The sequence below is a fragment of the Triplophysa rosa genome, linkage group LG1 (genome assembly GCF_024868665.1).
Source record: "Triplophysa rosa linkage group LG1, Trosa_1v2, whole genome shotgun sequence".
NCBI lineage: Eukaryota > Metazoa > Chordata > Actinopteri > Cypriniformes > Nemacheilidae > Triplophysa > Triplophysa rosa.
Window position 1 is genome coordinate 29,368,930 of NC_079890.1, and position 25,977 is coordinate 29,394,906.

General features: G+C 39.6%; 1 protein-coding gene across 3 annotated transcripts in view; it reads left to right on the forward strand.

Moving 5' to 3' along the window:
* The first annotated feature begins 2,484 nt into the window (after positions 1–2,484).
* nhsl2 (NHS-like 2) overlaps positions 2,485–25,977 on the forward strand; it is a 60,654-nt gene continuing 37,161 nt past the window's right edge. Inside the window, exon 1 of one of the 3 annotated variants that reach the window (XM_057351518.1) lies at positions 2,485–2,985. In XM_057351518.1, the coding sequence (XP_057207501.1) occupies positions 2,721–2,985 (265 nt within the window). In that variant the 5' untranslated portion in view covers positions 2,485–2,720. Of the gene's footprint in view, positions 2,986–9,374; positions 9,767–25,977 lie in introns of those variants that run through there. The other 2 variants (XM_057351595.1, XM_057351668.1) reach the window with 2 other exon arrangements.

The window sequence follows — 25,977 nt, forward strand, 5'->3', positions numbered from 1 at the left end:
TCACCGAGTCATGTGTTTTTTGCCAAATGCTTATTGGTGTTTGGCCACAGGATTTGGTTTTCAGGCTGCCTTGAATGTTGTCATAGATGCTGCGTTGAAATTACAATATTGTCTTGGACCTTTTAAACTATTTGAAAGTTTTAGCATTATATTTTAGTAAAAACAGAAATCATTTGCAAATATTTTGATATTTATATGATCCAAGATTTCTTGAAATGCGTAACCAAGGTAGTTTTTATTCAACATCAGCTATATTCTATTTATAGATTTGTCAAGGTATGAAAGTTTATGTGAGCTGGTGTTTAAATATGAATTTATAGGTCCAATGTGTAATTTTTGGAGGATCTATTGACCGAAATGCACCCAAGTCTATATTTTTAATGTGTTTTTTGTAAATTGCCTGAAATAAGCTCTATGGTTAACAAAACCTCTAAACCCTAACCTTAATTGTGTCTTTAAAACTGCGTCGCTAACATTAGACGTCATTGCGCATGTAACTCTCACAAACAATGCAACATGGGCAGAAAGACGCTTGTTGGTAGTGATGTTGATGTTGAGCAACCATGGTGTAGTCTGTTTATAGAAGTGTTAGCTTTTTACTTCTGCCGATTGTATTTAGGCTAGATGCCGTTAAAAATAACACAATGGGCCTTTAAATGGAAAGTTCACCCAAAAATGAAGATTCTGTCATTTATTCACCCTCAAGTTTAACATCTGTATAAATTTCTGTGTTCTGTTGAATACTGAAGAGATTTTGAAGCTTGTGAGAAACCAAACGGTTCTGGGTGCACCATTGACTACCGTAGTAGTTTTGTTTCCTACTTCGTAGTCAACGGTGCACCAGGACTGTTGTTCCCAAACGTTCTTTTAAATATCTTTTGTGTACAGTGTAACAACATTTATACGTTTAAAGAAACTAAGTTGAGGCTGAGTAAATAATGACAGCATTGCGTGGAGTATACCTTTAGGTAGGTAAGATGATAGTTTGAACAGGTGTTCCTGTAACTGTGGCAGAACATTATCTTAGCTGTGCAAAAAGTATTGTGGGTTTGATTCCCAGTGAGCACACATTGCTAAAAAAATGTATAGCCTTGATGCACTCTTAAGTCGTTTTGGATAAATGCATGAATGTACACAAACAGTTATGAAATGGTATGTTAGGGTAGGATAGGTTGGAGCCACACCTGTGTGCGTGTTTTCTTGTGCTATAACTGAAACTCATTTCCAGTAGGCCATATGGGTCCTGCTGAGTTTCAGCCTGTTTCTCCTGCAGCCTTTGGCCTGCTGGTCTACAACGGCTCAGCACGGCTCACCTCAACACACATTGCAGGGGCTGTCTGCCAGAACTCAATACAAACTAAAACACAGACGCTTGTGTCCTTGAGTTAAAACATTTCGCTATTGAGGAAAGGATGTCTGAATCCCTCACCACATTTAGTCCTGCTGCTTTTTTCTTACCACGCATTTAAATGACAGATATCTCTTATATAACCTGATCTAATATCAGGTCAGATTTTGTAGTTGTACCTGTTAAACTATCACATCATGTCTGGTCCTTCATAACTTAATAATTCCTTATAAAAGAGGTACAGAGGGATCATGGCTGTGACGTGAATCTGCCTCATAAAGTGCAATTTTACGAAAATGAAATCTGAGTCTGCCAGACCACCTCGCTGCCTCAAAATCAAACTCGGCAGATACATTTTCTCTGCCACAGTTAAGAGACATGAATAGAAAGCAGGAGAAAAATAGTCCTTTTACAAAAACAAGGGGGAGGTGGATTGACATGAAGAAAAGGTCCACCAGGAGTGGTTCCTGTCATGCACTTGGGCCATGTGGACTGGGGTGGGGAACCAGGAACAATGAAGACAGTCATACAGTGAGCGGAAACAAGCCCCAGATGTTTCCAATCAATTCCCCTGTATCAGATAAGGTTTCATATGACACTATGAACAAAAACATGCTTGATAAGATTGATACATGGATGACAGGCTTTTCAATCCTCTCTTCTCATCTTTTTCGCTTTCAAGCCATTGCAGTGCAGCATGTGTGGAAAAACTGGACGAACAAAACATCTAGGTGAGCCAAGTTCTGGTTCAGGGTGGGGGTGCATACACACGCCAGATGTGTGTTCTGGGAGGGGCGCATGCAGAGGTTACAAAATGTGACAACTGAGCGAAACAGTTTTTTCCTTTTGTTGAATTTAAGTGTTTTTGCAAAGCTGTAATGTTTGTCATTTGCGGTCCAAGCGCAGCTGTTTGGTTTGTTCTTCTTAGTTTCATTTTTCTCACTATTCAAAGCAACTTACAATGCATTACTTACAAAATGTGCGTTTTATCAGTATGTGTGTTCCCTGGGATCGAACCCACGACATTTGCGTTACTAACGCATTGCGATAGTCACTTTAAAATCTGGAGTAGGTTGGTTTATGATCGCACACGTTTCCCGCATGGCTCAGTTTTCACGAAAGAAGTAGCTCATTTTGGATAGTCTCTCTGTTGCACGAGTGGGTGAGGTCTCTCAGGCGCAGTTCATGAGAGTTTGGAGTGATAGAGTATGAACTGAGCAGAGCACCTCACAGCGGACAGTCGATTACAATACACAAAATGCCTCCGCTGAACGCGCAATCCCGAGCAAGAGTCTCCAACATACTTCATCGTTTGGAAAATACCTACTTTTAACGCAACTTGAAGACAACTGGCGCCAAAGCAAACATAAGGATGCCTTTTTGCAAGAGGACTATTGTCCCCACAGATGTGTGTAAGAGCCGCGGTGCGATCTTCACGGATCTGGTGGATGTGTGCGGCTTGACTCTGTGCGCGGTGCTCCGGCAGCTGTCGGATTTATCTCGTCAGTCGGTGAGCATCCTGGAGGAGCTGGAGGGAGAGCTCGCCTCCATCTGCTACCGCTCCGGAGCCCTGGAGAATAAACTTATCAGTCTGCAGAAACACATCTCAGCGCTGGCCACCAAACCTCCGGTGAAAAGTAAGAGCTCGAGATTAACTTTTCGTGAATTAACGCATTCTTTACTGAGATGTTTATTACTTGTTTGCGTACATGTGGCCAAGTTCAATATTCAATAAGGTCTGCATAAACAACAAGTTTATTCTGTTACGTGTATGTCAACAACAGACAACTTTCACTCTTTGACAGCTAAAAGCTTTTTCTCATTTGGGTCTTGTAATACGTAGAAATTGAGACGACGTTCTAATATCATTTTTGTTTTGTTTACCACATGACTATGTTTACATCTAACAAGTCACAAAGTAATGATAATCCTTACAAACATGTGACATCACTCAAAGGTCAAAACAAAGGTGCTTAAAAGGTTCTTCACAGCGATAACCATATAAGAACCAAAGGACAAAAACGGTTCTTCTATGGCATCATGAAGCACCTTTATTTTTAATATTGATGTAACCGTGGTTTCTGGAAAATACCTTATTTGCAACAGTTATTGTTTCAAATCATGGGATCTCCCTCAAATAGTGTGAGAAGCTTATAGACGTTCGTTGTTCTCATCTCTGTTACCAAGTTTAATTCTTCAGTTGTGTTGCAAACGATAACTGTTGTAACCAGTGTGTTTCGAATACTATGGCTACATTTTTACATAAATAAAATCATCTCTGATATCTGCATCACTTGCACTGACATGGGCTGTTAGTTACTACTATTATTAACACTCGTGTAACCAGGCTACATTTGGAGAGAGAAAGATGTTCCTCCCACAAAAGTATTGCACAAACAAAAGATGAGTGTTGAAGAAGAGAAATCAGTGTCGATGAGCATCATGTGACGGTTAAGTATTAGGATAATAAACAACCGTTTCACTTCGTAATAAACAAATGCTTTCCACAAAGCCTGTTTATCGTCAACACATTCACACTAGCCTTTGTGTTTTACTTTAACATCTTTATCTGTTGTTTTTGAGGCTTTCTCATTTGCATTTGGCATCTACTCCCTCTGACACCTCCTACACTGCTCTGTGTTCTGAAGCAGAATAAACCCTGCCAACTTTCACCATCTGAAGATGTGCAGAATATTTCCTCTGACCATTTCCTTTGTTATATCAGAGAAAGCCTCTCGTCTCGTGTATTGTTTAGCTTAACCCTAAACCCGGGACATTTGGCAGTGAGCTGGAGTCATTCTTTCCCTCAAACCATATCATTTTACAGTGGCAGACCACAGCAGAAACACTGAGATTATCTCTCAAGTTCATGAAAATATCAGTGATACTGTATTTGTTTAATACTGTAATCGCTATAAGCTTGCAGCTTCAGTTTCCTCCATGCTTAGACATGTTGAAGATAAATGATGTAGATCCCTGTAAGCAGTGGTCTGGGAACTCTTCTTCATTTTGGTGTAGGGACTGAGGTCAGGTCCCTCTGGGGCCATGAGGCGAAGGAGCAGACTAGAGGCATGTTTTCACTTTTCCTGATCCATAGCTAGTTTTGCCATTGCAAACAGTGACAATTGATTCAGTGGTATACAGTAAGTCCAGGGGTTTCCGTCTCATTCCTCAGTCGTTCATGTGAAATTCAGAGTCAGTCACAAGACCATGTTAGGTATGTGTGTGTGTGTGTGTGCTGAAGACGGAAGGATCGAGTGAATTCTTCCATCTGCATTTGGGACACCAACATAAAGGCATCTGATTCTCCTCTCTTGGCAGTGTTTAGCACCTCTGCAAGTTGATCAACTTTTGCCAAGCACCACCAATAACCCAATATAAAGTTCTCAAAATTGAGATTTGTCTCTCTTGCTGACTTTTACAAAACTGCAGGTGGTTATGTCTAAAGTGTAAATCTGGTGCACAGATTAATCTTTGATTTATATAGAGAAAACAGCTCTGAATTTTAGAGGCGTAGAATGCTGTGCCTTTCTTTTTTTCAGCACATTTTATAGTCTGCAAGATTAACTGGAATTTTAATAAGAGTGTGCGAGAGAGCAAGAGAGGATAGATGGAACGAATAAGATGGCGGATCAGAGAAACGGAGAGATTGAATGAAAAAGTGAGACCGTGGGCTGTTCAAGGACGGGAGAATAAGTTACTTTCGTGATAAATTCAGGTGTAATGCAGAAGAATCCATTTACGACTTCCTGTCTTATCTGCTTGCCAAAGTCCCCTTACTTAGGCCTACTTTTCAGTCATTTCAATCGGCACACTTGCGTTCCTGGCTTGGGTTCTTGAGTCTATAGAGAAAAACTGGTTGCTTCAAATGACTTAACCCAAGCATGCTATTCAGTATGACACAGGAACAGGACAATATTTTCAACTTTTAAAAAAAGATGAAACAACAGTAACAAAAGGAATCAGTTTGTCTGAAATGCAAAGTTGTGCAACAGGTCAAAGCGCTTCCACCTCCAAGAATTCTCTTTTCTCTCTTTTTTAACTTTTATGTGCTAAATATGTATGTTATGTATGTTGGGCTGCCATGTAAAAAAAGAGCACAGGTGCTCACTGAATATTAGCGTTTGCACTAGAGATGTCTCGTCGCTAAGACAAGCTCCAAAACAATGTGTGTCTCTGTATGCCAGATGCCCGCAGAAATCAAATTGAAAAGACACTCAGCATTTGCACGAAGTCACAAGAGCCAAGGTTGTGCCGTAAGAGACATTGCGTCTGTTTTTATGTTGAACATATGTAACGCAGTGCTCGCCTTTCCTGTGCTGGCGTCCCATCTCTAGGCAGTTGTGCAACTCTTGGCAAAAAAGCGTTTGGCTCTAAGACGAGACCAGAGCGTGTGTGTGAGAGTAATACACTGCAGTGTTTCCAGCTCATACTATGACACAATAGTGTTGTAATGTAGCAGAGGTCGACATGCTTTTGGCCTGCAGAAACATTGAAACATTACTAAAACAGATACAGTCAAACTTAAATTTATTCAGACACCTTCAACATTTCTCACATTATCACAATATATTCGCTTCGCTATAGTTTAAAAAACGGTAATAAAATATGACAAGAACTCAGAGTGTGTCAGAACTGTGTCAGAACAAATTCATCTTGATAATGTCAGATAGAACTTTGATAGAAAGGTATGGATAAGGTTGAATCAGCTGATAAATTTAAGTAGCTGCTCAATTTGATAATACCAATTTAGGCCAACCAATTACCAAGCAATGCTTACTTTTGTTCAGTCTGTGGTGTAAAAAGGTCGCATTAGCAATTAAATAAAAAACACTTAAGCAAAACATGGACAGGCCAAAATGTCTGAATAATTTGGTCCCAATTGTTTATCCATTTTACTGGAAGTCCACTGTATGAAGTATTTTTGGGTATAATATGCTGTAATAAAGCTCAATAAAACGGAAGGAAGGAGGCGGGAACCGGCGAACATTCAAAACATTTAATCAAAAATAAATACACAAAAATACAAAAGTAACAAGCCGGCAGACCCTCGCGGACGACTGCCGGCAACACAAACATAAACAAAACTTAGCATTTCCGGGCCCGGTCCTCTCTCATCGGCAGTCCTGCCGCTCGTCCTCTTATGTTCCCGAGCTCCCCCGTGAGGCATGCGGGACCGGTGCGCGTACAGCTGATACTCATTATCACTCACGCCACCGGCCCCGCCTTCCTGCCCCACGGCTCTCGTCCCACCTTCCTCGCTACATATGCCAGTTTACTTTATTTTATTAAATTAACTACAGTGTCCTGCACCCACTAGTGAAAAAATATAAAAAACGATATCTGGTGTCTGAATATTTTTGGTAATTTACACACCTTTAACTTTGAAGCACAGAAGAAGAAGCATAAAATGAGAGTGAATAGGGACCAAGGCCTGTCAAAAAAGGGTAACACAGGCATGATAAAACCATCCAAGATAATAGTGAGCGATTTTACAAGTCCTTTGAAAACATATAGTTTGTGTATAATTGTTTATCATTAAATGTGTTCATAAACATTTGCTTGATTACATTGGTCACCATATTGTATACAAATGTACAGCTTGGACATTTTTCTTTTAATTACTTTTGTGGTACATGAAAGAAATTATGACATACTGAAGGCATACTTTGCTGACATAATAAGCTATTTCCTGCACTGCCTGTTTAATTGTGACAGTGTTTGTACAGTACATATAAAATGCTTACAAAGGATCAGATGTGCTTGAACTCTTTTAGGCTCCATATTAATAAGTTGTTTTGAATCCAGGCTGGAAAATGTCAAGAGTTTATACCCATGGTGAATCCTGTTATGTGTTTACACTGCGTTCTCCTTTTAGATTCCTATCGAAAGAAAGAGAAGAGCTATTTCCTCTGGGCTCTTTCAAACACACACACAACCATATCTCTGAATAAGACCAGTCAAGTGTTTGTCTGAGCTTTAGAAACGGTGTACCGTTGCATCATACTTGAGATACGTTTCTCCTAAACTCAAAGCTATGCACATTCAAAATGCTCAGTGTAGGCTTTACAAACACGTTTCTTTATCAAAGATTGGCTTGAGATGCACATTGGCCCAAGGTTATTAGAAACAGCCAAATAATGTTAAAAACCATCCATGAACAGGCAGAAACTTTTATATGCCTGTTACCATGGCAACCCGACAACAGATCTTCTTTAATGGGTACAAAGCATTAACTTTAACTAAAGTGACCTCACGTTACCTGAAGAGGGAAATAACACTGTCACTCTGTGATTTGACGCATGACATCCACATATCGACTGTCATTACTATGATGGCATTTCATGTCCTGGTTGGTGGAACATGGCAGGATATTTCCAAACAATGCTAGTTTACATGTTGTGCACTTAGTCTACGCCTCATTCTCTGCTCATGGTCTGAACACCAGACAGCCAATGAAAACAAAATCCCTCTGTTTATATTGTATGGACTTCAGCTGACCCACCGCTCACAACCTTTACATAATGAGAATGAATAAACAGTGCAGTGCTCGAAATGTTACAATCACTAATGAACTTAATCTAGTTTGTCTGCATCTTCACTTGGTACTGTTGTACTTCACTGCTTTTTATCAGTAAACAATTTGCAGTGAAAGAATAGATATTAGTTGGCTCCTCGTGGCTTCTTGTCAAGATCAACAAATGACCTGAGTCTGGCAGAGGTGAGAAATGATTTCCAGATGTTGAGAGGAGAGGCGTATATGATGGAAGAGCGAAAGACACAAAATAAAGACAAAACCAGTTTATCAAAGAGAAATAATCAGATTTAAACTTATTAAAAGCACATAACTGTTTACGTAAATGTACATTTCTAATTTATCTGCCAAAAAATATCTTCTTGGGAGTTATTCCAAATAGCTCAACACTGAATTGGCAGGTTCATCACTCTGCGAGTTCTTGAGGAGAGAGGTGTCAGTGTGCAAAAAGAGAACAGACAGTACCAGCTCTGAGACTCACGCTGAGTTTTAATTTTGGTGCCATAATGAGGACCGTATGTGTGAACGCACCCCTGCGCTATGCAGCACCATAGGCTTCGAGCTCCGCCCAGTTCCCCCCCAAACACACACACACACACACCTGCGCGCTTTCACTTTGAACACACACATCTTGAACATTTCAAGGAACATCTTTAAACGATACATCATCACAGCGTGACAGTTGCAGGCAGCTGAGCCTGCTTATTCTTAGGGGACACGTTAAAACCTACTTTGTTGCGTAGTGGTTATTATTCTGCAAGAAACAACCCACATTACTCTGGTGGGTCCAGCATGTTTCTTGTAAATGTGTTCCACTGGACACTCATTCCAGTCTTTAGAAAACAAAAACACACAAAAAAGTGAGCAGGGGCAAATCACATCACTCATGGTGTCACTTCTGCTGTGGATTTGGAGGGAAAGTTTAGTGGCTCTTTCCTAAATACCATCAAGAGTACAAATTGTGGTTTTACTGGCAGTGTATTATATGGCAGTGAACGCGTGATAATGGCACTTTTCATTTTGGCACCCCTTTTTAAAAACTGATGAAAGGATTTAGGACTGATTTGTTCAGTGCCTGGAAATGCCTGTTGGTGTTTGGCTGCAAATGCCTGATGGGCTGCACTTTCCCTAGGTTTCTAACTTCAGGAATATACTGTATGATATGTTCATATATTGTCTGTGTCGGACTGAAGCCTTGCATCTCAAATTTTTATGATTTCTTTCATAAAACATTTTTATTGGTCACCCTTCATGTTTGTCTGGGTTTTGCAAATATTCAACCAATAAATATTGAAAAGAGCTTGTCAACATTGACAGCACAGTGTTTAATTATTTAAAAATACTGTGTTTTTTTAAATGTCTTGTCACAGGTTTGGACATACACGCTGTCAGTCCGACAGCAATGAAATGTTTCTTTATTTGGGCCGTATAGATGATGTAATAACAGCAGGTGTGCAATATGGTGTGAGTGCGCTGTTTCCTAATGTCTGAAAGTGTTGGCTTGGTTGTGTGTGTGTGTGTTATTTGAGGCTGACGCCGCAGAATTTGCTGCAGTAAGGATCGAAAGACACAGAACAGAGACGGCGAGAGATAAGTGTGAAAAGCAGTGCATGCAGCTGCATCCTTTCCTCCTGATTCACTGTGAACTCCTGTATTAGGTGTGTGTGTGTGTGGTGTTCAGAGTGTGATGCCGTCAACAACGGAAAACACACAGTCTCGACTTGTCCTTTAAACAGAACAGACAACTTAAGAGAGAACATTGGCAGACAGTGAGCATCGGTACACTACGGTGATGCGTTGGAGGAGGCGGAGGTCTCCAGGACAGGGCAGACGGGGGGAAACAAGGGGATCGGAGGCAGTGTTCACCATGCCCTTCTTCAGAGGTAACGGAGATTTACTGCGCTCACAGCAACTCTTTAACACTTTAAGGTGTTTGTTTTTTTGTAACTCACAGTGTTAGTACAGTGTATGCTCGGTATGTAGCTGTATGGTGTCTGTAAATATTATAGTTTATAGAGCTGAGCTGTGAAGTGATGTGCTGCAGTCCTAGGTCATTCATTCATCATGCTCTCCCTGCCAAATGACTTGCTCAGCATGCATTACACATGGGGTTTACTCAAACACTATGTTGTACTATTAGAGTACTTCTACTTTATATCAGTAACGGTGAGGATATTCCTAAAGTATATGCAGTTACTGTATATTAACTCTGAAACAGAATTTGAAAAAGATATGATTGCATACATTACACAATATCAACTGTAGTAAATAATCTGATAGTATTATACATAATTTGCATGAAACGTTAAAAAGCCACAGTATAGAACTTTTGCTGACGGCTCCCCTATGTGCTTGATAAGCGCGATTGTCTGTTACCAGTGTCGTAAATAATGTCGCTGTATGAGCTTCCCCGTGGGCAGCGCAATACACGTGAATTTGTTTACTAAGTTGATGGAACCGGCGAATGCAGAAACGTCGTTTGGAAACCAGGCAGGGGATGGGCGGGGCTGTGTGTACCGACCCGAATACAGAACTTATAGAGTGTGGTTGTAGCCTCTATGATGTTGTTCTACCTCTGAAATAATTTTAGAGACATTATTTTAAGGTCGAAAAAAACTACAAACTGTTGCTTTAACTGTTGTTTTGATAATGAAATTCTGTATTTTGTCTGAGCTCTATCGGAGACACCAATGCTTTATGTGTAAAAAAGTAATTTAAATTCTATTATAATAAAACCTAAATAAATTAATATGTTCCTCTGGCTTAAAGAAAACCAAGTGCAGATACTTTAACTTATCCGTTTTACCATAGTCGTGTGTATTTCAGGAAAGCCATGCTGGAAGAATACAATAAAAATACATATACTGTACATACTGTACATCCAGATTATACGAATGTTCAGTTTTCTGATTATTCCACATTTCAGTGACGTATAGACTGATTTCACTCCGCTGCCATGTTGAAATTGAAAGCAAGGCAGAGGTGGGAAGAAAATCGGAAGGATGAAGGAAGATAGACTGGAATGGTTTGGACTACCATCCTCACAGCAGAATGCGACATCCAGGGGGCAAGGTTGGATCCAGGTCCAGTCTCCTCCCATTGCATTTTGATTGGTCGACAGATTTCTGCAGCAGTTACTAAAGTTATTCTTTTGACGGAAAACAAACTTGCTGAAGACATACTTTATTTATTAACGTATTTTTAATAACGTATTTTATTAGGTTTAGGGTTTGGGTTAGGGCCAACAAATATTTAACTGTGATCATTACTTACAGGCGTACCCTAATGATGATGTTGATAAGAGCAAACGTTGGCGACCACGAGTTGCAACTTACTCTCCAAATTGCGGCTAAGTATATAAAGTGGGAGGAGTTGTATCTGGATCCAACCTCGCCCCCTGGATCTTGTGTTCTGCAGTGAGGACCATCTCTAGAGTGTCTGTGACATGAATAAACAAATGATGCATTTAAAAACAACGTTCGAGTAGCTGTGTGTTCGCGAATGAATCCCGCTTATGGCAGCTTAAACAGTCACTAACATGTGAAGGTATCGAAGGTACGCAGTTTCTGCCAATCTCATATTAATCTTGAGTACCTATGGAGTAGTACTGCATACTTCGTATCTTCGAAGAGTATTTAGTTTGATCACATTTATAGAAGATAGATACAGCTGTACGATTATTTCAGAAAACAAAACGACCTCCTGGGGGTGTGCAGGGGGAGGAACTAAATCACGAGCACACAATACCTCATCGCATTATTCCTGCATAACTGGTGATTCACTATAAGTTTGTGTTGTTTACATTATGCATGTACGCGCCGATTGCCAACAAAACACATATGACATATGACTTAGTTTCACTTACCGCGTGCAGTTAATGTCCGGGATCTTTTAGCGCTGGGACCGTTCCATCTATCAGTTTCAAACTACAGTATCTGCAAATCCAGCGTTATATCCACTGTTACATATACAGCCTGTATTTATCTCTATTTAGCACATTAAGCACATTTGTCATATGTTGAGGTGTCTTGTTAGTCTGCTGATCTGATACTGTCCGCTACTGTAATGAAAATGAACTTAACTCACTCTATATCTAATAAGATGGGAAAATTCCGGACTTTAAATAATTAACCATTTACATGCTTAAGACATTTGCGTTGTAAGAACTGTGAGACTTTAGAAAGAAATGGGGACTGGTAAGTTAGTGTTTTATCATTAATAAGTGACAACTCCCTATGAATTTAATAGAACGTTTGGGCATACCAACATGGCGGCGCTGTAGCTTCAGTGTAATGACGTCATGAGCAATCCAGTCATTATATAGATCAGTGGTTCGAATTCATGACAGCTCGAGCAGCGAATGACACCAAAGTACCGCGAGAGCTATGTAAAAGCATACTGAGCTATCTGTCAGCTAGCGAATCTATCACGTTGGCTATAGTGAATCAGAGCTGATATGTTTGTCACGTGACTGTCCTTGTTCAGAAAGGCCTTTATTGCACACTGACTGCACATCTGCAATTCTTTTCACACTTTTTTCTTTAAAAAGAAGACTGAAATGCTAGAAAACATCAGAATAAAACAGAGTTTTGAGCAGTAGCCTTTGGGCATGAAGCATAGAGATATTGAGCTCTAGTCATCATATGACACCATCAGATGGAAGAAACTCTGACCTCAGTGCAGCGATGTTTTTAACGTGTGGTCTCGGTACTGAACTGAAAAGTTTACACTGCTTTTCATCTCTGGTGGTGCCTTGCAGCATTGAGACCTTGTCCTATGTTCCAGTGTGTACAATTGTTTGTATGTGGTTAATGTGACTTAATGAAAGACAGAGAAATGTGTTTTAATCAGTCAATTTAGTTGTTTATCTTTCTTTGTTGGTACTCGAAGTTTTTGAAAACAGGATGTTATTGGATTCTTGGTGAGATGCTTGCATGTCATTTGATCCATATTTCATGAAACTTTTTTTGTCAGAGTCTTCTGATTCTAGTCCAATGGCTCCGGAATGTTGAAGAACTGAGATGCTTTTGATTCTCCCTCTGTTTATGTTGTTGGACGAGATTTAAAAGATCTGTAGCATCTGTTTAGTGCTGTATGTTTTATTTTTAACTCAAAACGGACAAGTTTATACCTTGTCCAAACAGTTTTTCTACATTTGACTTTACGTTTATGAATTGTAGCTGTTTTGAAAGACCCACTGAGCTTACTTGTTGCTGTATTTCTACCGAAATAGTATGTTATTGAAATATCAGAAATGTGCTGTCAGTTTGATTTTGATTTTCCCAAGCAGTCTTATCTGCTTGGGAGTGAAACACCAGCTTCATAGAATAGAATAGAATACCATTATTTTATAGTTATATGTCTATCCATAGCAACCAGTGACAGGCCACAAATAGAAAGTACACAGAAGTATGTAAATACATTGACAATGCATTTAATTAAAATTTGATTTGATATTAACATTTTTTTAAAAACAGTCAAATTCACATTTGCATGAAAAATAGGCCATGAAGTCTGGCCCCAATTTCTTTTCCTTTAGAAACACTTAGCTATGGTTTGATCTTTGCCAATGTTCTGAAGGCATTTTAGAGAAGAATGCCAGTGTTTTCAACCTCTAAAGCTTTCTGTCGCTATTTAAATCGGTGTGAACTATGTTTGGCATTAGGATACATCACTGTAAACCCACTGAGCAACTATCAGTGGTCAATGGTCTTGAATTATTCAAGTTTTTATATTGCGGTAACTAGTACTTTGCATTTAATTCCATTAGCTCATACCTGGCAGACTCAACTCAGTCCTAACCCTAATGTTTGTTGTTGTCTACTGGTGTTGTTTATTTTTAGAAGTAACTGCTGAGAGGGTTCTGCTGCCTCTGTGCCATGCTACAAAGTCCAGAATTTGATCCATGGGCGTGCTGAGATATCTCCTGGTGTGCTGACAAGACTCAATAGTGTGTGCACGCAGTGTGAGTCTTAGAGCAGATTTGCGGATTATATTATCATGATTAATATTTATATCTAGGTAAGAAAAAAACATCGTCATAACAGGAAGACAGATCTGTCTACAGGGAGTCTGAATCATCTGCTTTTGGTTGGGATTCTAGTTTTGGTCCATCACTCTCAGCCAATCATCTCCATGGAAACAGATGGGATGACTTTCAGAAAGTCAGCAGGAAGGGAGCCTGATGAGAAGTCACCTGGTTAAAAAAACAGTTTTTTATGTTTTAGATGACAGCAGAAAAGGAATTTAACAACATATTGTCTCAGTATTGCATATAAATGCCCATGATGCTCAACACTAATGGTTCTAATGACATCATCATGCATTGCCTCTCTTACTTTTCCCTCAATTTACTGTTATGTCATCCTCTCAATTTTGTTAGAGCGCATATTTTATGCATATTCCTGTTTTACTGTACTGCAGTGCTGATCATTCCATTTGTGTCTGAAATATAGGGGGATGAGAGTAAAGGTATAGAGCGACCGTCTAGAAATGGTGCTGACGGCCTGGCCTCACTTTCCAGGCAGGAAATGAGTGCCGTGTGGATTGTGCAAGTGCGAGCGTGTGTCTTTTTGCACATGTGTTTGAGAGACTCCAAGGCGCGAGAGGTGCATGGGCGTCCCCCGACCGCTCATACAGTAATACTCAGCAGATGTTTTCCACTTCCCATGTTTTCATTATTTCACTGTTATGTGAACAACGAAGAAACAACCTTTTCCAATACAACTCTCCGTCCGTCTGCCTTTCCGCCCTTTTGCCAACATAAAACAAGCTTTCGCTCCATTCTCACAGAATTGATAGTTATCTCGGCTTGGCGGGCATTCCAGTGCAGTGGTGTTCTGTCCGAATTTCTCTCACACCCCCTTTTTCTCCTCCCTGCCTGCACTCTTGTAAAAGTCATTGTTCTATTTCATCTTCTCAAATGTAAGCCTTTCCAGCTATCGGGTTGGTACTGAAATGTACACAGTGGTAAGTGAACCCTGCAGGGCATCTGAAGTCGTCATTCTCTGTCTGGTCTGCAGTGAATTATGGGTAATTTGTTTTTATAAAAAGGCAATCGGATTTTTTCACTTTGTTTACATTCTACGAGAGACTCGAGGCGTGAGGACATAAGGGGCACTGAGTTGCTTTTTCCATTAATCTCTTTTAAGCACTGGGCTGAGATCAGTTTTGGTCACCTTGAGAAATTTGCAAGGTTAGGAGGAAAGAGCTGACCAGACCAACGCTAGTTTGTGGAAATCTTCACAGTATAGGATTTGGACTCAGCCGTAGATGTTTTTGGAGTTTTGAATGTCTTCACACATGTCATTATAAATGTGTTTAAAGTTCATTCTTTGACTGTTTTTGTTTTGTTTGACTACATGCTTTTCATTCTGGTCATGGTTTGAGTTTGAATCTTTGTGTTGGCTGCTTGTTCTGGCACACACAGACGTACACACGTATCTTGGATGCTCTAGGCCCACATTAGGAGCTTTTCCCTGACCACACACACTTCTCAGTGAGGCCGCAACTCCATTCCTGTGTGGTGGTTAACCAATCTAGACTTCTTACTCAATTTAAAATATTTTATCGTGCTGCAGGGGAACTGAGGTGCCCCAGCCCGAACAAACTTTTAATACTGGCAAATACACAACGTAAACTTTTGTCACAATTTTTTCATCCGATCTGTGTTCACATCCTCTGTATTCTGCAGGGTTGGTAGGGCTGATTTTAGATCAGAAAGGTGGTTCAGACTTTTCATATGGCTTGTTGGACAGTACAGTATGCTGTGGGTGAAACAGGTGTTGTTGTTTAATATGTGAAAATAATTTCACTGCAGTTAATAAAGGTTGTTAGTTAAATCAAGTTAAGTGATGTTTGGTTGATTCTTATGTTTGGTTAGAAGGCACTTTTTAGTAGCTTTTTCAACCTCAGACACTGAAAACATACGTTACTTTTCAAGAGATTTGTATGCTTGCATCGTTTGTTTATATGTCACTCTTGCGTGTTTCTCAATAATATTCTTATTGTGGAATCTCTGACTTTGTACACACCCAGCCACACACACGCTGATCGAGTGTCAGATTTAATGGTGGTGACAGAGGGTTATGTGAGTGGGTGTATGGAAAGGGAAGGCGGTTGTCAGTATGCCCTCTGGCCAGTTCAGGGAGACACACAATGCAGTCCTTACACCATCACTCAGTGTGCTCTCCATTAGCTGTAGGTCAGAGTGAAGTGCTTTATTATGACAGATGCACCAGAAAATGGAGTATGTGTTTGTACGGGCCCATGAGGATTTTGGACGTACTACATGTGTGATACTGTAATTCAACTATTGCAAAATGAGTGTGTCGCATCATGACAAGCAGTGGACTAAATGGTTTAAGTAAAGTCTGGTAAGTTGTAAGTGGTAAGTTACCAACCATCTTAAATTCCCCAGAATCCACTTAAATTGATATATCACTGATAGTCTGATTTTTCAACCAATAGTTGGTCATTATGAGATCGGCATTTGTCTAGAAATGGTCATTTCACATATGTAAATATGTAATTTTCAAAACTTATTGACTGTCCTTTCAGATGTTGAGTATTTTTAAATCTATGCTTTACCGTTAAATTCAGCAGTTTTGTGTTTTTTGCTATCACTAAATTGCGTAGTACATAGTGACTATGTTTTCTACATGCATTAGCCTTAAATGCCCATAATGGTCGACCACTTGATCACTAATAGGAGTTTTTGTTTGACTTAGTCTTGCTCTGGAATGACTTAAGATAAACAAATACAGAGTAATCAGACTCGCATGTCTCTGTGGTCCAGATGAGGCTCAAATGTCAACTGCCCACCAACATATGTCAATGTTCAGCTAACAGGTAATATTCTCTACAATCAGTACCTAAAATATCAGGTATTACAAAATAAATCAAATATAATACGAAATTTACGAGCTGAAAGGTGTTAATGATTAGATGATGGGTTTGCACCTCTGGTTGTGGTGGGCTATTTTGGAGGAAATGAAAGGAGAGAGAGGGGAGAAAGAAACGATGATTTGAAGGGTGGAAGACAGCTATAGGAGGAGAAAGTGTCTGACAGACTTAATTGAGTTTATAGGCAGTTGAGAGTGGAGATAGTGGCATCTTTATGTGCAGGGGAACAGATCAGCACAGTGCTTAACTGAAATACAGGCCAGCTGGGAGCCTATGCACAGATCAGTCAAAGAGTCACCCCACCTCTCTCTCTGTGTGTGTAAAGGAGGCTGCATATCTTTTGCCTTCTCTCTCTCGCTCTCTCTCTCTCTCTCTCTCTCTCTCTCTCTCTCTCTCTCTCCAACCTTGTGTGTCCCTTCTGTATAACACCGTGTCTACACCGGATGCGACACGACACGACAAAAGACATTAGAAACGCATTAGAACACATTATAATTTCAAATTTTGTCCACATTGGATGCGGCGCAACAAACCCATTAAGAACAAGCAGGTTGTCGCCTGTCGCATCCGGTGTAGACACGGTGTAAGTCTATGTATGTGCAGGCCTCAGTTTCTGCATGTGTGTTTGGCACATTTGGAAATATAACAAGAACATCATAGCTATACATCTTTTTATCCTTGTGAACAGGTTAATGCATTGTCTTATGGAATTTAGACATGTTTGCTGCTTGACACAATTTGCTTTTGTGTCTGTATGTGTTTGTTTATTACGTTTTCTGCCTCTCCAGTGTTTGGACTCTGCTGATGCTGAGTTGCAGCTTTGGCTAGCTAAGATGACTGGCTGAAACCAGTACACACACACGCACACACACACAAATGTACACATGTCTCAATTATGTGATGTTAATGTTAATTGATCATTAGTTTATTGACTGTCATATGTGAGACTAGTTCAGATTTGTTGATTTTTGGGCTTAAAGATGTGTTTTTGAGTCTTGCATGAGTGATAAAGTAGTTAATGGTTAAATGTCTTAGGTGTGTTGTTTCTTTAGCATGGCCCATTATCTGTCAGTCTGTGATGTGGGATGAAATAACAGAAATCCAGAGATAATATACAATAGGTATGTAAACCGCGGGTGTAAATGCCGTCAATACACTTAAGGGCTCAACACTTTAAAATGCCAATCAGTGCATTTTTATATAAGCTGTTAAAATAAACTGTTCCTCAGTTGTTCTCTATTAATCCAGTTTCAAATCTTCTCTTGATTCCTTTCCTATTGCTGTAAATGAAGGTTAGTCAGACATTTAGAAGAAAACTCTGTGTTGTCTGTCTAAAGCCCAGTCCTAAGTGATGGTGTTGTGTTTCTGGCTGGTTTGAAATAAAAAACTCAACAGGGACTAAATCTTGGCGTATGAATGACAGCATTTATTAGAGTAATGGATGAATGTCTTCAGTAAATGCTCAGTAAAGCTGCTGTATTGCTCTTTCTGCACTAGCTACTCTTCTATTGAAACTGGATAGCTGTGGCTCTTTAAGATCTTGAAAAAGTGCATTACATGTGTCCTTCTCAAAACAATAGCAACCTTAAACATCGAATTCCAATAACAACCTTAAGCTTTTTCGAGAAATGCATAACACGATCATATTTAATAAACTGTTGCCATAAATAGGTTGCATTAAGAACAAAAAATTGACCTCCTTATGAGCTGGTTTCCAGGAATTTATTGTATTGCATATTACATTGTATTAAAAAGGATCCACTTCTAGGATTTTTCTTTACTTCTGCAGCAGTTCCATTCACATCCACTAGAGGGAAGTAGAGGTACATTTGTTACTGCATTGAACTCTTCGTGATCTTCCTCTGTCTGCCTGTGTCTCGTGTCCTCCTCGTTTTGTTATGGTCTATATTTTAAACCTCGGCATAATTAAGCTCCTGGCGTAACTGATGGATTGTTCATCCTCCTACATTTGTAAAACCTCTCATGCCTATGTCTCATAGACAGCAGTTTAAAAGAGCGCAGAGAGATTGTGGCAACAGCAGACTACACTTGATGACCTCAGGCTTTGGAGAGTAGCCCTTCTTTTACTGAAAGAGCTTATGGTGTCAGTGTTGCTCTTTACAGTAGTGAGAAAAAGAGAGAAAGGTGGATAGCAGTATATAGGCTGGAATACAGTACAGAATATAAATAGAATATAGGCTGAAATACAGTGGGATGACGTTTTCCTTACTTTTAAAGGATTAATTAGGCTCGCCGGGGGATTGTGTGCACTAATGGGAATTGTTCCTTAATACTATTTCATATTTGCCACCAGGGATGCTAAACTCACCATTAGGCCTGTCTTTGTTTGTGTACACATGAAAAAAGGCTTGTTTCTTAAAGAGTAAATAACTAGAGATTTTTAAGGTCCTACTTTGCTTTATGGAGTGTCCAACAACAAGTTTATATACATAGAAGGTGTAAAAACACTATTATTTCATAATAATAAGCACTTATTCTTACCTTACTTCTTGACTGACTCTCAAATGATGCGTTCTGCGATTCATCTGTCTAATCCCCTCCTTTCCGCTAGCCTAGTCTGATGTGATTGGTCAGATGGTCTAGTCGGCTGTGATTGGTCTACCGTGAATGAGGCTCACGAGCTACAGTGTTTGGGGGAAAAGAGTGAAGTTTTCGCGGACAGTCCTAGCAAAACGTATGCGGGGACTATATGTAGTGACGTAAATCCGCAGCGGTTTGCGAATGGGACTAGGGACGACTCGTTTGCGTGATTCAGAGTCGACTCCATTTTTTCCAAGACAATAACTTTGTTATTCATTCACCTTTGGATTTGCAACTTGACAGACTGCTTACTTTCAAACACAGTAACATAACACACGGCATGAAATGTAATTTTCATGATCTCATGTTATGTACTCTTTAAACATGCATGCTTGAACTGATACCAATACAATTATAAGGGAAAATAAAGGTTATTCTTTCTCACTTAATTATTTGCTGTTTATTACTATATTGTGACTCTTGGGAGCTAGAAAGATAAGACAGTTCTACATCAAACCCTCCAAGATGCAGCCCTGAACATCCAACTTGTGCTGTTGTTTGAAGGTCTATGCAAACTCTGCTAAGCAACAAATTCTGTGGGTTTTTGGTGTTGCTGAATTTCAGTTGTTTAATTCTTTTAGGATGTAACAGCGGAATTAAAGAGGACCGAATGTAACATTTTAAGAACTAACTTATAGAAATACAAATATTTGATAGTTTTAAGCAGTGTTGTTCGTGGTGATATTAATACAATTCAGTAAGGACTTGATTTAAAGGGATAGTTTACCCAAAAATGAAAATTCTGCCAACATTTACACACCCTTTTCTTATTTCAAACCTGTATGACTTTCTTTCATCCGCAGAACACAAAAGAAGATATTTTGAAGAAAGTTTGTAACCAAACAGTGGCGGCACATATTCACTTCTATTGTATGGACACACAAAACCAATGCAAGTCAGTGGGTGCCGGTTATCAACGTTCTTCAAAATGTCTCCTTTTGTGTTCTGCAGAAGAAAGTCATACAGGTTTGAGATGACAAAAGGGTCAATGATGACAGTTTTTATTTTTGGGTGTACTATCACAATACTTTTTGCATGTCTATGTCTAAAATAAAATCATGACAGAGGCAGGTGATAACCTCTGGAGAAGAGAAGAGGTTATCTGATTATAAAGGCAGGTGCAACGGGAAAAGCGAGAGGTGAAATGAAGTAGGAGCAGAGGCGGTATGAGAATGAAACGTTTTAGCTTTAACCCGCAGAGCAGATCTAATCCTCTCGGGTGACAGACATTCTTTCACTGGGTTTCTTTTCTCCTCTTGTGTTTCCCTGTTTCTTCCTGCCTGATGAGATGCTGAGAGACTGACTGAAGGGCCAGGTGCTGTTGCGGTAGGGAAGTGTAACGCCATCCTGATTGCCTCTATACCGACAGTGCCCCGTTTCCACACGCCCACCTAGGATCTTTAAAATGTTGTAAATGTGCTTGGTTTTGACTAACAGAAAATGTACACAAAGGACTCTCCTTTAAATGAAATGAAATTGCATCCACATTACCGTCTGAGTGATAATTTGACATTAATAGCGCCTGGCATATAGTGCTGAGTGTTGTGAATAAGACAGAATCTAATGGATGTAAAATGAAATAAGACATGTTGAGCTGAAAGAATAAATTTGATTTCTGTAGTACCAAAGCACTTGTTTAGCAGATTTAGTGCATGGATAAACTGGATTACAGGTTGTTAGTGCATTAGATGCTATTTGTTTTAGCTGAAATTCTGTTTGCAAATATAATATAACTATTAGTGAATTCTCTCTTACTTCCCTCTTACTCTGCCCTCTTGCATAAACACCCTTTAACCATACATTTCATTTAGAGGTCTTTGTTTGTAATTTCCACTAATGGATCTCTGTGCAGGAGATCTGTTTGTGGTTTTGTGATTCTTTTGTAGGTCTGCATGTGAATATGACTGAGGTTTTTATTTGTGTGTGGGAATTCGAGAGCGAGGTCTTGGCTTCAGAGCTTGTATACCCTCGTTTAACCGACAGATTTTTCTGACTCTTTTCTGCACTCGGTACCTCATGGGCGTCATATATCAGCATGCCTATAAACCCACTTCTCATCCATCATCTCTCCATCTCTGCTGCACTCATCTGTTTCTGCTTAAGATGCTTGTTTATTCAGTTCTGTTTGGATTTCCCCTCCTTGCATGACACCCTCATTTTAAACAATATTATTTTAAGTCTTGAAGCTCCAAAACTACAGCCGCCTCCGTGTTAGGAATACAAATGACTCTAGATGAATTGAGGCTGGGGTGAATTATTAATTTACTTTCACTGCAAAACAAATCTTCCAACAGTTACGCAGTTTCACGGGCTATTCTTTAAAAATAGTTTCAAGTGCTCCATGTTGTTTCTATGATTTTTTCAATAACCTCAGAGTGCCGAGGAGCTTTAGGAGGCCTCAACCCTCTTTTCACCATGTTGTTAGAAAATGGCTCCAGAAGATGTAGTGAAAGAGGAGGACTGAAACAGGAGGGAGAGAGTCCAAGGAAAAGTAGGCGCGTCCCTCCTTCAAGTCCTGTTCCACAAAGTTTCACGAAGTCTGTCATGAGTTTAAAAACAGGGAGAAGAAAGGGGGCTCTAGCCCGTCCCCCTTTTAATTCTCGTTTCCCCTCCCTCTTTCTCCCCGACCACTCTTTCTTCTCTTTAATCCCCTGAATGTGCTCATGTTCTCCTGCACCCTTCACCCTCTGCTCCTGCAAAACAGCAGCGCATACACGAGACTCTTTTCCTTTTGTCATTTCCCATTGCTCAGGTGGTCCTGGTCTGTGATTCAGGTGAGTGTTGAACAGGTAAACAAAGTTTGATTCAAACTGACATAGTTGTTAGCAAGAGATCGTTTTAAATGTGATAAAGCAAGTTTTGCTTTCTGTATGTTCATTTAGTTTTCTCTGTTTTAGGTTTCGATAAATTTCTATAGTAAAATTTTAGTGGGTGTTGAGGTTTCGGTTTACAGTTGTTTATAGTAAAATATTGCACTGCAAAAAACATTGTCTTGTTTTCAGCCTTAAAAGTAAAATGGCATGCAGTAATAAGACTTGTTTTCTTATCATATTGACAAAGACTTAGAAAAAATCAATAGTGTTTAATCACTTAATAGAGTAAGGAAAATACATTGAATTAATACAAATATAGTCTCTGAAAGGTTAAATCTTAAATCTCTTTTGCATCTGAGACACCTGTGTATTTTGTTTTAAGGATATTAAAATACTGATCAAAGTACTGATTAAATACTGAAAAGATTTTTGCTGCAATGTGAGAGCGAGAAGCAAGATCTTATACAGTTATGTTTTTATGACTGTTTGTCAGGATCAGCGGGGGAAGAACCCAAGTGCAGGCAGCAGTTAAGGGGTTAAATAAAGTAGGGTTGTCCCCGACTAAGAATTTACATAGTCGAATCAGAATTGTCACGTCTTGCCTATAGTCAACTGATAGTCGAATCAGACCTGTGCGTGTGTTTGTGTTTGTGTGTGCGCGCGCGCCCGTGCATGTGTGGACGACACCAGGTGGTTAAGGGTACAGCGCAACATTGATGCACCAAAAAACAATCAAACATTAATTTACAGAATTTGTTTAGAACAGAATATACCTTTATAATAAATAAACGAAATAAGCCAGAATCAAGTCACAATGTACAAAATAAATGTGTTTAGGCAAAATGTCTGAAATGCAGGGGAACATAATTTTGAAAACACAAGCCACAAGCCACAAATACTAAAATTAATTTCCCTTAAACATCACGTCACAATGCTGTGCCATACAATACTAGACCAGATCTCGCCTCAAAACTATTCTTAAAACTACGAAAAACTCGATAATAATGAATTATTTTTACAAACGAGAATAGTTCATTACCAATGAACTACCAATAAAGTTACTTTATTTACCGCATGTAAAGGAGGAATGCAATAAAGCATCTTACCATTTAAACAGTCAAAAAGTCCCTTTTTTCCTGCACACTCTTTCTCTGTCCCCCTGACACGCACGCTTGCTTTCAGTTCCAAAAGTGCTTGCTATATATGGTGATTTTGATTATTTTACTTTATTTTTTATCAAAGTTCAGTCTAAGTAACGGACTACGTGCATTTAAAGAGAAGGTGTTAATTCATATTTCAGTGCCCAAACATTCAGTAAGTGACAAATGTTTGGAAACGGTGTACACATTCATTTGCGAGTCACGCGGAACGTGCTGCTTCTCTTTACCGGTCTCACAGCACAGAAGACGCGGAGACGCGATCCTGTGCTGGATTATAGCCAGACCTCGCGCTCATTTGCGTCAGGGGTTTCAGTACCCAACCCTAAAAATGACCCATTTCTTTACATCTTAAATAGCGCAGTGCATGCTCGTATGTTATGCCACTGCCCATATAACCCAAATGGCATGATCCCCATTGCTCTGCGAAGATTCGACTGTGAGATTGGTAGTCGAATCAGGCTCCTCCGATCGAAGCATCGAATCGTCGACGATTCGGGGTCACCCCTAAAATAAAGTGATATTTATTTAACACAAAACACAAAAGAAAAACACACAATGGAGAAACACGGTAACAAAACAAGAATACAACTAATATAAAAACTTGAGACAAAACACTTCCCACGAGGGGGTAAAAATAAACTAAAGGCTACACAACGACGCAACGTCAAACAAACACGATTTGGGTAGGAAAGGCAAGGCAAACGTATGGCAAGGTACACATAGCAAACACGCAAATGGTACAAAATGAACAAGCCCAGGACAACAAACACAAGGGCATAATATAGGGGAACTAACAAAGGATAATTAACAAGGGACAGGTGTCAGGGATGAAACACTGATGGAAAGCTAAACGGGGAAATGAGAGGGGCGGGGCCAAAGACAAGACCGGAGAGAATGCATATTATGTCGTGACCGACAATAATATGTTTCTCTCCACACGAAACAAGAGGCTCTGCCATGATTCTGCCACAAGACCAAGAAAGACATGACATGATGAGGCAGAATCATGACACTGTTAGCTAACAGCGTGTAGGCCTGTGGAGAACTTTGGGCATGAAGCAGATGATTGACAGCAAGCGTATTGTGAGCGCCAGAGGGAAGAGAGATGTCATGAGAGATCTTCTAAGATGCTGAAATAATGAAACCTGTGTGTGCTATCAGATTTTCTCCTCGCCACTCTCTCATCTATTTCCCAGTGTAGGTATGAAGTCATGATTTTCAGGCAACTCTGCAGGCTTGGCAGTTTCTTCAGATTTGCTGAAACAAAAGATGCTGTTACACAGCCTTTAAGATGATTGTATAACCAGAATGTTGTGCAGTCATAAGAAGGCTGTGAAGAAAATCTAAATTGACCCGAAACGCAGAATGCAGAGAGAGATACTTGGCAGTTACAGTTGTGATGAACTGCTTTTTGCTTAACCTTAGCCTTGTTGTGTCAGTGTAGGGGCCAACCTTATAATTCCTTCTGTAACATCAACTCATTTCTCTTGTTTTGATTAGCACAGTTCCTCTGGAAGTATGACAGAAACGTAGCGGACAGATGTCCCTAAAGCGTTTTCGTCTGCAGCCGGGTTTCACACACTGTAGTTTCAACATCGTTCAAACATTTATATGAAAATTAACAATATTGCGGTTGTCAAGTGTAATCTTAATAACAGCTGGTTGATGTGGATCTGCTGCGCAGGGTCACATTACCTTTATTGTTCAGGGAGTCAGTGGGGCTTTTCTGTTTTTTTAGTAGTCTAGTTTATTAAACCTGTATAGTAGTAGTATATGGAAATAATTTAAGTTTTGTTTTGGACCTGCATCTGTTTAAATAATTATTAATTATTTCTGTGGTAAACAAGCTTTATTAAAAAACATGTTGGTTTGCGCCTTAAAGGAGCAATGTGGAGTTTTTAGCAGCATCTAGTGGTGAGGTTGCAAATTGCAACCAACGGCTCACCCCCACCCCTTTTGAAGCTCTAAGGCGGGTTTCACAGGACAAAGATGTCGTCACATTTTCTCTTCTTTGCCAAAGGAGATAACGGATGTACAAATCACGTTCTGTAGAGTAGTTTGTCAGTTAGGGCTACTGTAGAAACAACATGGCGAATTCCATGTAAGGGGACCCACGGTGTATGTATATAGAAATAGCTCATTCTAAGGTAATAACAACATAACGCTTCATTATGTAAGGTCTTTATACACCTCTGAAGACATAGTTATGTATATTATATTGCATTTCTGTCAATAGATCCTCCAAAAAACTACACACTGGACCTTTAATAGTCCATCATCAGTGCCAAACTAGCATAACCACTAAAAACCAGCTCTGTGGAATCAATTGTTGTTCATGCATTTCCGTTTGTCATTACCAGATATCTACAGTACACTTTTGCTTGGTGTCTAAATTGTTGATAAAAGTTTAATTCAAGTTTAAAAGTGTTTTTGGCATAAAGTCATATCACACTAAGAAAGGCTGAAGCCTCAAGACACGACCTAAATAATTAAAGCTCATGTTTAGATATTTAATGAGTGTAAATGAGGCTTGTTTTTGCTGAGGCAATGCTAAACTGACACAGTGGAATTATGAGTCATACAATTTAAAAAGACAGTATTCTTGCAAAGTCAGCC